The following is a 13,611-nucleotide window of genomic DNA, read 5'->3' on the forward strand; positions in this document are numbered from 1 at the left end:
AAGGTCCCTCACCAAAGACTCTTACGTAAATTAAGTTGTCAAGGGATAAAAGGGAAGGTCCTTTCATGGACTGAGAACTGGTTAAAAGACCGGGAACAAAGGGTAGAAATTAATGGTAAATTCTCAGAATGCAGAAGGGTAACTTGTGGTGTTCCCCAAGGGTCAGTCCTCGGACTAATCCTATTCAACCTATTTATAAATGATCTGGAGAAAGGGGTAAACAGTGAGGTGGCAAAGTTTGCAGATGATACTAAACTGCTCAAGATAGTTAAGACCAAAGCAGACTGTGATGAACTTCAAAAAGATCTCACAAAACTAAGTGATTGGGCAACAAAATGGCAAATGAAATTTAATGTGGATAAATGTAAAGTAATACACATTGGAAAAAATAACCCCAACTATACATACAATATGATGGGGGCTAATTTAGCTACAACAAGTCAGGAAAAAGATCTTGGAGTCATCGTGGACAGTTCTCTGAAGATGTCCGCGCAGTGTGCAGAGGTGGTCAAAAAAGCAAACCGGATGTTAGGGATCATTAAAACGGGGATAGAGAATAAGACTGAGAATATATTATTGCCCTTATATAAATCTTGAATACTGCGTATAGATGTGGTCTCCTCATCTCAAAAAAGATATGCTGGCACTAGAAAAGGTTCAGAAAAGGGTAACTAAAATGATTAGGGGTATGGAACAGGTCCCATATGAGGAGAGATTAAAGAGGCTAGGACTCTTCAGCTTGGAAAAGAGGAGACTAAGGGGGGATATGATAGAGGTATATAAAATCATGAGTGGTGTGGAGAAAGTGAATAAGGAAAAGTTATTTACTTATTCCCATAATACAAGAACTAGGGGTCACCAAATGAAATTAATAGGCAGCAGGTTTAAAACAAATACAAGGAAGTTCTTCTTCATGCAGCGCACAGTCAACTTGTGGAACTCCTTACCTGAGGAGGTTGTGAAGGCCAGGACTATAACAGCGTTTAAAAGAGAACTGGATAAATTCATGGTGGTTAAGTCCATTAATGGCTATTAGCCAGGATGGGTAAGGAATGGTGTCCCTAGCCTCTGTTTGTCAGAGGATGGAGATGGATAGCAGGAGAGAGATCACTTGATCATTGCCTGTTGGTCCACTCCCTCTGGGGCACCTGGCATTGGCCACTGTCGGTAGATAGGATACTGGGCTAGATGGACCTTTGGTCTGACCCTGTATGGCTGTTCTTATGTTCTTATGTTCACTGACAGTCATAGTTCCAGAGCAAAACAAAATTAAAATCTATAGAAGCTTGAGACACTTCAGAGATGAGAACAAAAAATAGCTCTCCAATGATTTGCAGACTAGTTCTGTGAGGCTGTTTGCTGCTGGGCATCATTATTGTCTCTTCTGTGTTAGTGGTTAATTAGCTTCTCTTTGTTATCTGCCTTCTATTCAGCTTCAGGGTATCTCTACACATCAATTTAACAGAGTCTAATTTAGCAATAAACAATTTAAAATTTCAAGGCTTTGGGTGAATGACTGGCAACACTGTAATTTAACAAAGACTCATGCACGGAATGAAGCATCTACAAATTGGACACTTCTGTTAAGAAAAGGTGAGATAATCTTCTTTAAAAAATGAAAGCAAAAAGTATCAGGCATAATATTATGTAAAATACTTCAACTGATCATCAATTTTTTCATTTAAACCTATGTAACTCCTATCCTTTTTTTTATTCATTAATGGTTCAGAGATGTGTATACATTGTGGCAAAAATCATAAGGATAGAAAACCAATGAGTGTATAGTAAGCAACATCTGTAACTGAAAAGGGGGTTAGCAGCCATGTCCAATCCACCAAGCTCAGTAGACAGCTGAGTTAATGGAATTCTTCAGCTGTGTGTTTAGAGAGTTGTATCACTTTGTCCCTCTGATGGGGAGCTAATAGCCCTTGTTAGCTCAAAGGAAGAAATTCCTTTTAAGTTTAAGAACGTGGTGCTGATAGAATTGCAAATGGATCCCAGATGTGGTGCTGGCCAGATCCCCAGCTGATATAAACTGCAGCTCCATTTCCTTCAACTGAACTATGCTTTACACAAGTTGAGGGTCTGGAGCTTGTAGGATTGACCTGCAGCCCTTTTGTGCTGACTATGCCCATGAAAAGTGGCCACAAAACAGCCATTGCCTATAAGCCACCTCCCCAACCCAAGAACACACCTGACATATGGTGCATCCCTGGGATGTCCAGAGCCAGTATAGACCGTTGCACATATATAGGGCCCTACCAAATTTACAGCCATGAAAAACACATCACGGACCACAAAATCTGGTCTCCCCCTCTGAAATCTGGTCTTTTGTGTCTATACTATACAGATTTTGCAGTGGAGACCAGCATTTCTCAAATAGGGGGTCCTGACCCAAAAGGCAGTTGCAGGGGGGTTCACAAGGTTATTTTAGGGGGCTTGCAGTAATGTCACCCTTACTTCTGTGCTGCCTTCAGAGCTGGTCAGCCAGAGAGCAGCAGCTGTTGGCCAGGCGCCCAGCTTTGCAGGCAGCATCCCACCAGCAGCAGTGCCGGAGTAAGGGTGGCAATAACATACCATGTCATCCTTACTTCTGCGCTGCTGCTGGTGATAGCTCTGCTTTCAGAGCTGGGCTTCTGGCAAGCAGCTGCCGCTCTCCAGCTGCCCAGCTCCGAAGGCAGTGCCGCTGCCAGCAGGAGCACAGAAGTAAGGTTAGCAGTACTGCAACCCTCCCTACAATAACCTTGCGACCCCCCCACTCCCCAATTGCTTTTTGGGTCAGACCCATTACAGTTACAACACTGTGAAATTTCAGATTTAAATAGCTGAAATCATGAAATTTATTATTTTAAAAATCCTGTGACCATGAAATTGACCAAAATGGACTGTGAATATGGCCACTGATTCCAGCAGAGTCACGATTTCATCTCTCACACTGAGGGCTGTTTTCATTATTTCATCCTGATTAAGAGACAAACCCTGTTCTCCAATGTCATATTTTAAAAGGGTACATCATATCCAGGGCTGTTTACAGCTATAAACATTCCAGTATTCCCTCCCAAAATAGAGTGTTTTACCATGTCATGTGTTTTGAGTATTGAAAGTGTGCTGAATCCAGCCGTTCTATCATGCTGGTCTAATATGCAATTTGGAAATGGAAAAGTTGTCTCATTGAACTATCAGCTAAAAAGCAGGGAAGCAAAGAAGTAGCTAAAATTGGTAACTTAATAACATGGGAAGTTGACTCCTGCATAGGTCAGTATTGTACTAAATTTTTTTAATTAGGTTTCTGCTTGGACAAAATATTCACGTTTTCAGCTGACAGATGAGTGGAAAGTCTAATGGAGCCAATTAAACAAAGAGGGATTACATCATTCAAGCACCTGGATTAACTCACGCCAGCCTTGGTTCAGTGCAGATGAATACAGAATAATCAGTCACAAAAAGAAATCAGAGGGAGTATCTGTTAAACGGTAAGGTGGTGAATCATACTCAAAAGAAAAGAAATTTGGAACTTATTGTAGGAAAATTCTTATGCCTTCAGCTAAATATACAACTGCAGAGAAGACAGCCTGGAGTTTTATTTTTTCCACGTTAGCAAAGCATAATTATGTTTTATTTAACATGAAACACATGAACAGCTGCTGCAGGCTAAATAGAGGATGCCCAAGATATTTTCATTTTGTGCAAAATTGCAGGACTGCTTTCAAAAAAGGGAAAGCTTTTAAGCAGCTAGAAGTGCTCTGCACTTCACTTCCTGTAAATAATTAAAAAAAACACTTTTGTAGATATTGATTGAAAGTGTAAATGGGTTTGGAGAGGTTTGAGAAAACTGCTGCATTCTTCATGATGGCTAAAATCAGCCATGATGTAGGGTTACACCAGAGATGAATTTGGCTCCTTCTCTTTGAAGAACTGAGACTTTACAAAATATTAGAGTAGCACCAGGACTTTGTAGAAGGTACAAGAAGCCATCTCTCATTTTGGTTTATCACACGAGTCCAGGGGCGGGCAAACTTTTTGGCCTCAGGGCCGCACTGGGTTTTGTAAATTATATGGAGGGCTGGTTAGGGGAGGGGGTCATAGCCCAGCCACCCACCTCCTATCTGCCCCCCGCCCCAGGACTCCTGCCCCATCCAACCCCCCCTGTTCCCTGACGGCCCCTCTGGGACCTCTGCCCCATCCACACACACCCACACTCCCTGTCCCCTGACTGCCCCCAGACCTCTGCTTCCCCATCCAACCCCCCCTCCTTCCTGACTGCTCCCCTGGGACCCCTGTCCCCATTTAACCCTCTTTTTCTCCCCCGACCACCATCCACACACACCCCCCAACCACCACCCCTAACTCCCCTGCCCTCTATCCAACCCCCCCGCTCCCTTCCCCCTTACCACACTACCTGGAGCACCGGTGGCTGGCGGTGCTACAGTCGCGCAGCCCAGCTGGAGCCGGGCCACACACACCCCACTGTTGCCACCACCATGCAGCACAGAGCACCGGGTCAGGCCGGGCTCTGCAGCTGCGCTGCCCCAGGAGCTCACAGCCCCGCCACCAAGAGCATTGTGCCGGTGGCATGGCGAGCTGAAGCTGTGGGTGAAGGGAAACAGCGGGGGAGGGGCCGGGGGTGAGCCTCCCAGGCCAGGAGCTCGGGGGCCGGGCAGGATGGTCCCGTGGGCCGGATGTGGCCTGTGGGTCATACTTTGCCCACCTCTGCACTAGTCTATGCCCTCTGCTTGGCATTCAGTTAAACCATTTGGTTGCTGAGGTGGAAAGATAGCAGTAGCCAAAGAATTGCACAACCTACTGTTCTGTGACTATATATCACATATACAGTACCTAACAATACCTATGTGGTATGCAGTTGCTTTCCTAGTGCCAGCCTAAAGAGTGAAAATGCTCAGGAATAAAGCATCTAATTACCTTGTAGAATATCAGCAAAAGATCATCCAGTTTTCCATGCAAATCACCTAGAGGGAACAGGATATTCAAAGTTTTGTGACAAAGTCTGTTATACCACTCTGATTAAATGAGGTGTCAATATGATTTTATCACATTTTCCCTTGTAGAACTGTCCTTGCACTTGGATTATACAGACTAAATTTTCAAAACGGTGTGCCTGAGCTGCACATCTAAATCTGGCAATTACACACTGAAGTGAGCCTACAATAGCCTTGCATGAAGCTTTAATCTTTTTATGTGGGCCTGTTGGAGGGTAGAAGATCACTTGCACCCTTGAAAAGAGTTAGGTATTTGAAGAGATGGGTACACTATGGACAAACATATTATGAATCTTAATTCTTATATCTGTGCTTTGTTATCAGTGAAGGGTGCCCTAGAAATACTTATGAGAAAAAGACAGGAACCTAGAAATAAGTGTTTAGCATACCTATCATAGAATCATAGAATATCAGGGTTGGAAGGGACCTCAGGAGGTCAACTAGTCCAATCCCCTGCTCAAAGCAGGACCAATTCCCAACTAAATCATCCCAGCCAGGGCTTTGTCAAGCCTGACCTTAAAAACCTCTAAGGAAGGCGATTCCACCACCTCCCTAGGTAATCCATTCCAGTGCTTCACCACCCTCCTAGTGAAAAAGTTTTTGCTAATATTCAACCGTAAGTGCACGCTGGCACTTAAGCAGATGGCCATGCTTAATTGGGCAACTAAATTAATGGTATGCTCACATGTAAATTATTGGGATTTTAAAATACTATTTTTTTTTTAAATCACCTTGTTATCTGACATATATTATATAGCATCTGTTTTATTTGTCTAATTCTGGACCAGAGTTTGGCTGTTATGGCCGGGGATGGGCAGAGAGAGTATAAATAATCTTTCCAAGAACAAGATGCACCAATAATCCCAGTTTTAGCTCTGTCAGGGGGGTTTCTTGTGGAATAGTATACAGTACTATTCAACAGGAGGAATTCATCCCTGTGTAAAGGGATCCTGCACTACTTTAAGTCTTCAAAGTAGACTAAGGAGTGAATTTCCCCTGGATGAGAAGGGGAGCCAGAATCGGGCTCTTAACTTGTATCGCATCATCCAAATAAACATTAAAAAAAAGTCTTCCAAATTTACATAAATATACTCAATGATTTCATCCTTTCACCATCAGTATTAAAAATGGGGTGAGCAGAGGCATTTTTACTCTGTTCATAGGACATATATGCAACTATGTCAGAGCTTGAATCAAAGCCAATTTTAGTCAATTTAAACACTCCCGTAGACTTCAATGGGCTATGGGGTTCAGATAGGAAAATATTTCAGAACAATATTTAATCCTCAGTTTCTGTATGAAGTTCAAAGGGGATCTGGAGGCAGGAAATCTTATTTTAAGTTAATATTTTGGTCTCAACATCAGTAAAAATTAGGCTTTCATCTGCTACAAAACATCTTTTTGGTTTCAAAGGCCATTATTTATTTGAATGGCAGGAAGGGACATCTTTTATGCTGCTTAAATAGTGCAAATGAGGCTACAAGTAGGAGGATACATGTATATTGATTAGCAAGAGAGTACTGATCAGTCAGCAAACGTGAACATACGCGTATTTGGTTCAGATTTTTGGTTTTGTTTTTTTAAGTCTAGTGAACAATAGTTTATCTAAAAGACCTCAATTAGGTGCACAGCTGTGCATGTAAAATCCCTTGTTTGCAATTGTATTACATGCTCAACCAACTCTTATGAAAATTGTACACTTAATAGCAACTTATTATTGTAAGTAACTTTGGACAAGTTATAGTTGTCATTTACTATAGCCATTACCATTCTGTTTTGCAGCTAAAACTCCCTACCCAGGCTCTGTTGTCCTTTTAGCTATAATCTATGACAGCATAATCAAAATGGATGGATGGTTGGCACTTTTCATTCTGAAACTTCTTCCCTGTGTCCCACTACAACACCGCGTGAAGATTAAGCCCTATAATGACATTAATCCGTTTAGAAGGCAGAAGGTTTAATAGGCTATTACACATGTTGTTACATACAATATAATCTATTCCAGAGGCAGGCACGTTGTCAACCAAGGGCCTCATTCTGCCATCCCCATCAATGGCAGCAGTCAGAGTGAGGTACGACTAAATGTAAAGATGGCTGAACTTGGCCTGAAACATGGTGAATTTCAGCGTACTGACTACACCCATGGCAGGATGTTTCTATCATATACTCCATAACTCTAATCTTATTAACTGGGAAATATAGGGGCATCATGTGCTACCTCAAAGTAGCACCCTGGAACCTCCATATTCACCATGGTGATACAATTATGATATGTTTTGTACAAAGTATGCCTTGTGAGATATCATTTTAAAAGTCTTGATCTGTTGAACATTAATATCCTGTTGGATTGTATGTCCTGTCATTGTATGTGGAGTTATGAAGTATTGCTATATGTGTTTGTTACTGAAATATGTTCTGAGGTTGGGAACACCCATAACCAGCCTATCAGTTACAACAAAAGAGTACCCGTCAATAGCCAGACAATATTAATGGCTCATCAACACCCAACAAGAAAGAATCCACTATCCCAGAGATTCCTTAGAGAAGGCACATATATAATGGAAACTGCTTGATCAATGGGAACTGCCTGGTCCCCAAATCACAGCAAAGAGCTTTCCAGCAAGCTGGAAGAAAGTAGAGAGACAGTTACATTATTACGCAAAAAGAAGAACAGGAGTACTTGTGGCACCTTAGAGACTAACAAATTTATTAGTCTCTAAGGTGCCACAAGTACTCCTGTTCTTCTTTTTGCAGATACAGACTAACACGGCTGCTACTCTGAAACCTTACATTATTACTTGGCCTCTCTCTCCTCTCCCCCAATCTCAGCACCTGGAAGCATGTCTGGGAGACAAAGTTTTTGAACAGGGGAAGTTTGATCTCAGGCTGGAAAGGGAGTCCAGTCTGTGTTTTCGGGAACTGTAACCTGCTTGTACCATCTGTCAGGGGGGAAAAAAGATGTTCATCTACTCTTGCTTAGAGTAAAAGTTTTGGATTTAGAACACGTGTTTCTATTTTTATTTTCTTAAGGAAACTATCTCTAACCTTTATGCCTACCACTTATAATCACTTAAATTCTAGTTTCTGTACATTTTATCCTTACCAGTGAGTTTGTCTAAAGTGCTTGGGAAATCTGTTCAGATTACAAAGGCTGTGCATGTCCACTTTCTGCTTCTGGCCAGTGTAAAATGGTACAGTTCTAGGATGCAAGGCTGGGAAGCTGCGGGAATGTGTATGTGCAGTGCCTATCAGAGGTTGGTAGCTTGATATCAGCATCACAGCGTGAGAGACATCCCAGGCTGGTGGATTTTGGAGAGCTCAGTGGTCCCACAGTCCAGGTTGCACCCTGGGGACCCCGTCACAATGAGTTTCATACCCTTCAGCCCTATTAGGAAATTTTACATCAACTTTCAGAGTAACAGCCGTGTTAGTCTGTATCCGCAAAAAGAAACTGCCAAATCTGCCAAACCGGACAGTCTCTACGCAAAAGAATTAATGGACACAAATCTGACATCAGGAATCAAAATACTCAAAAACCAGTGGGAGAACACTTTAACCTGTCTGGTCATTCAGTGACAGACCTGCGGGTGGCTATATTACAACAGAAAAACTTCAAAAACAGACTCCAAAGAGAGACTACAGAGCTAGAATTGATATGCAAACTAGACACAATCAACTCCGGTTTGAATAAGGACTGGGAATGGCTGAGCCATTACAAACGTTGACTATCTCCCCTTGTAAGTACTCTCACACTTCTTATCACACTGTCTGTACTCGGCTAGCTTGATTATCACTTCAAAAGTTTTTTTTTTTTTTTTTTTTTTTTCTCTTAATTAATTGGCCTCTCAGAGTTGGTAAGACAACTCCCACCTGTTTATGCTCTCTGTATGTGTGTATATATATCTCCTCATTATATGTTCCATTCTATATGCATCTGAAGAAGTGGGCTGTAGTCCACGAAAGCTTATGCTCTAATAAATTTGTTAGTCTCTAAGGTGCCACAAGTACTCCTCTTCTTTTTACATCAACTTTGAAATTTTAGGAAGTTCCTCGTGATTTACTGAACATAGAGTTTTAGTCTCTTTGTTTATTTGATACAAAGCATAGCCCAAGAGGGAGCACAGCCTAAGCATTACCCCTTAACTCAGGGAAACGCTTACTGAAATTATTGTTGAGCAAGACGTGATGGAAAGTTCTCTTTCTCAAGGACATAAAAGTCAAGCAGTGATGCAGAAAATAAGTGTTGACAACACTAGGTGGCATTTTATATATGGTTATGCAACTTTCAAAAAAACAAACAAAAAAACCCAACAATCCCTACTATACTGCAGGTTCCATGTTTTAACACTGACTCACCAAGCAACATCTGACAGGGGGAGAAAGAGAGGAGGTTTTTGGCTCTCTTAAAATATACCAGTGATGACTCAACAGCATGAGTTGTAGCAGTTTGGGGAGATTTACACTTTTCTAAAACCATCTACAAAATTACAGTTATGGCTGCAGTCAGTAATATCCATATCATCCTGTGGCCAAAACCAGCTATATGCATGGTCATCTTACCACAGATGGTTATCTCCTTGGAGTAGGAGGTCGACAGATGAATGATGTTAGGCATCTGTTTAAGGAGTTTCTTGGTTTCGTGTAGCAGCTGTAGGACGTAGCGGGCATGAAGGTGCTGTGAAAGGAATGCGGTGAGACAAAGGAGGCATATTATAAATATACACAAACCATACTACTTCATAAAAGTTCTGCCAACACAGAGACCCACCCACTACCAACAAGTTTGCTACAGGTACTTGCCATTTAAAGATTGTTTACAGTAGACATTTACTTTCTAAACACAATTACAGGCAGCATGGTCTAGGATGAAGAATCAGGAACTCATAAAAGCATAAGAATGGCCATACGGGTCAAACCAATGGTTTATCTAGCCCAGTATCCTGTCTTCCAACAGTGGCTGGTGCCAGATGCTTCAGAGGGAATGAACAGAATAGGGCAATTTTTTGAGTGCTCTGTTCCCTGTTGTCCAGTCCCAGCTTCTGGCAGTCAGAGATTTAAGGATACCCAGATCATGGGGTCTTAGAACTCCCAAATTCTAATCATAGCTTTTCCAGTACATTGCTTTGGAGAAGTCACTTCACCTGTATGCCTCAGTTTTCCCACTTGTACAATGGGGTTAATAGGTACTTAATATAGCTCTTTGAATAGATAAAGGCTATACAAATGCTAAGTATTGTTAAATAACAAAAACAGACTTCCTTTTAGCTGTGAAAGTTTAATAACAAGTACAAAAGAAAGAAAAAAACGAGAGAGAAAACTAAAGTCAGGGCTGTAAAGTTAATAGTTAATCTGCCTTCTTGTATATAAGCTACTCCTGATGGAATTCTGAGCACCTGCATGGATGCAGAATTCTTATGGTCCGCAGATTTCTGTGCCACCACGCAGAAAAAATTTGAGTGAGACACATGCCTCTTCCCCATTAGCCCAGGTGGCACATCTGTTCCAGCACCTGGAGCAGCCCTCAGAGACACAAATCACGGGGAGGGAGAGGAGAGGAGGGGCTGGGCATACATACCTGCATAGGAGACATTAATCACCATCACGGGCTGGGCATGCCTGCCTGCGAACAAGCAAGAGAGACTCTGTCCTTCACCCTTGCTACTGTGGAGCACCCGGCGTGGAGGGATAGGGCTTCGGGTTGTTAGGCATGAGGCAGGCTCTGTCCCCTGAGGCAGAAATATGGCAGCCTGCCTGCCTACGTTCCTTCATTGCAACAAAGCAAGCAGCTGTTTTGCCAGGGTTGGAAATGCAATCAGCCCGTGCTATCCCTTTAAATTGCCTGGCGGCTCATTTTATAGCAGATAACAAGCATTGGATTGATAGAAAATTCATTCAGTTTTTGCTTGAGAGGGGATAAGGTGTGTAAGAATAAGAGTCTGCTCTGTGCATTCCTACAAACTGTTTCAATGTTTGAAATAAAACACAGTTCTTGATGTGAAAAAAATACATTGTTAATGTTGCTATTGATAGAGAACGAGATTAATGAACTGAGGCAGAAATGTAGCAGCCTGCCTGCTAGTGACATCGTTAATGTTCCTATTGTTAGGTAACTGTTTCCATTCTCAGTAAATTCCCCCAGCAGCATAAAATCTGTAAAAGTTTTAAGGCTCCTTTACATTGCCAAGGTGATATAAAGCAGCCTTAATACAAAAGACAGTAAGGGAATCCTCAGCTGGGAAAACTATGTGCTTTCTCACTTTTTTCCTGTGCCAAAGTGGCACAATGGGGTTAGATTACAGCGCAGGATTTATTTTATTTACACATTAAAAAAAAAGACTTTGAAGGCAAATAAAACATTTACCAAGCAGTCAATAAAATGGCAGGACAATCAGAACCAAGCACTTCCCAAAGTACCCAGCCAGGTCCAGATGAAGTTACCAAAGGGGAAACAGATATTTGTTCTTTTGCACGATGTGAACAGCCTTCACATCATGCATCAAAATTGGCTCCACCATCTTCTCATGCTCGAGAATTCTCTACAAAACTGCATGCAGACGGGGACAAATTATTTTGCACATCCTGGAATGTTGTTCTCAATCATGATTGATGGTCTGTAATTGTGGATCATTTTGCATAAAAACTCCACATTATTTCGACAAAATATGCAGAATTTTAAAATATTGTGCACAGAATTTTTAATTTTTTGGTACAAAACTCCCCCAGGAGTAAGTAAGCATGAGAATGAAACTCTCAATCTTTAAAACTCATCTATTCTATCTCTTTGTTCCTCTCAGCTGCAAAAATACTTTCCCACTGAGATTCCTTCTTTCTTGTACTTCCTGCTCTGTTAATAGTGTCTAGGATGATCCCGTCATCCAATGATTGCAGGTCTTTTCATTTTAAAATAGCCATCTCAGTGCACCATCCACCTGAAATTCTACTGAGACTTGCAACCACTTCCGCTCTGGAAGGTGGTATGGGGAGAGGCAAATTCACAGAGGCTAATTACCCCTTCTCCAAAAAACTTTTGATCAAAGAATGAGCCTTAACTCCCACTTGGGAGCGAGAACATTGGTGCTCAAAGATGAAGCCTGTGTTTGCTCATTTACTCTTCTATTTACCACAGCTCCTCTTTCTAGATCCATCACTCGAGATATATATTGGAAGCCCCATTTACTCAATACATTTAAAACTAGGCTAGACTATTAATAGTTAGCACTGAAACTGCAGTTTAAAGTTTCAACTTAATCACTCCCCATAACACCCACCAATGTAAATATTAGCACCATTGTACAGATGGGGAAACAGAGGCAAACAGGCCAAGAATTTGCCCAAGAGCACATACAAGGGAGTCAGTAGCAGAGCTAACTTCAGCTTTCCTAGCTTCTTGACTCATGCTCAGTACTTTAGATCATAACAAATAATCAGTGAATGAACAGCAGAGAATAATCCTGCATTGCCAGAAAGATGTATTACATCACCTAGTTCACTTAGTTTCTATGACCCTATAATTTAGTCTTCATAACAACTTTTGACATTTCTTAAATTTAGTCAGGATAGTCATAGTCTAAAACCAATACAGTCCCAACTCCTAACTTGCCTGTTGATCCTTGAAAGCATGAAGAAGTGAATTAGTGTCCGCAACAGTCAGGGGAAATGACAGCCGAGGTCCACGGTAGGAGTCTGGGACCTCTATCGTCCGCTCATATTCTAGTAATTGTACATCTGAACCTGCGGTATTAAAATCACTGGGACTATTGAAAAATTGATAAATCAAATCTAGAAAGGGAGGGAGGAAGACAGTGTAGAAAGTCTCATCTTGGAAGGCAACACAAGTTCTGAACTCACATTAATCACTGGTATTTATACTGCTATAACAAAGTGGTTAATTAGTTCCTGCCATTAGTTTGTGGATCAACTACAACTTTCCAACAATTATCTCTGATTTATAAAATAAAAAATACAGTGTCTAAAGTCAGATTGAACATTGCTGCAAAATATTTTTCAACCACAGCCTGTAATTCTAGATTAGGAGAAATTTAGCTATCCAATCCGCCCTCCCTTCCCCCAACATAGATTTGAAGTTTATTGTTAATGATCGATAGCTCCTTTTTTATTGTTAATCATCAATAGCTCCTTCACCTGTTTAAAACAATGTAACGTTAAACTTTTAATGGGGTTTAAAGCTAATTAGTTTTGTTGTAGTTACTTTCCTATATATGAGAAATGCCAAAAGCTCACTAAAGATTTAGGGTTTGTCTACACTCAAAACACTACAGCAGCACAATTTGCATCACTGCAGCGCTTCAGCACAGACGCTACCTACACCGATGGGAGGGGTTCTCCCACCGACGTAGGTAATCCACCTCCCTGAAAGGCGGTAGTTAGGTTGCCGGAAGAATTCTTACATCGACCTAGCGCTGTCTACATGGGGACTTAGGCTGGTTTAACTACACAGCTCAGAGGTGTGGATTTTTCCAGACCGATGTAGTTAAACCAACCTAATTTTCTAGTGCAGCCCAGGCCTCAAGCAAACAAACCCTATTCTCTCACAGCCGTGTGCCAGCAATGGTGTTTCAATATCACCATTTTCACTAGAGCTGAGACGCAATGT

General features: G+C 41.6%; 1 protein-coding gene across 6 annotated transcripts in view; it reads right to left on the reverse strand.

Annotated features, from left to right (window-relative positions):
- The window catches only part of PPEF1 (protein phosphatase with EF-hand domain 1), a 67,792-nt gene that overhangs the window by 21,386 nt on the left and 32,795 nt on the right, over positions 1-13,611 (reverse strand). For 4 of the 6 annotated variants that reach the window (XM_054006721.1, XM_054006720.1, XM_054006722.1 and 1 more), the window contains exons 5-7: positions 12,598-12,728; positions 9,558-9,672; positions 4,921-4,967 (exon numbers count right to left, since the gene is read on the reverse strand). In XM_054006721.1, the coding sequence (XP_053862696.1) occupies positions 4,921-4,967; positions 9,558-9,672; positions 12,598-12,728 (293 nt within the window). Of the gene's footprint in view, positions 1-4,920; positions 4,968-9,557; positions 9,673-12,597; positions 12,777-13,611 lie in introns of all 6 variants that reach the window. The other 2 variants (XM_054006728.1, XM_054006726.1) reach the window with 2 other exon arrangements.

The sequence above is a fragment of the Malaclemys terrapin genome, chromosome 1, assembly GCF_027887155.1.
Source record: "Malaclemys terrapin pileata isolate rMalTer1 chromosome 1, rMalTer1.hap1, whole genome shotgun sequence".
Taxonomy (NCBI): Eukaryota; Metazoa; Chordata; order Testudines; family Emydidae; genus Malaclemys; species Malaclemys terrapin.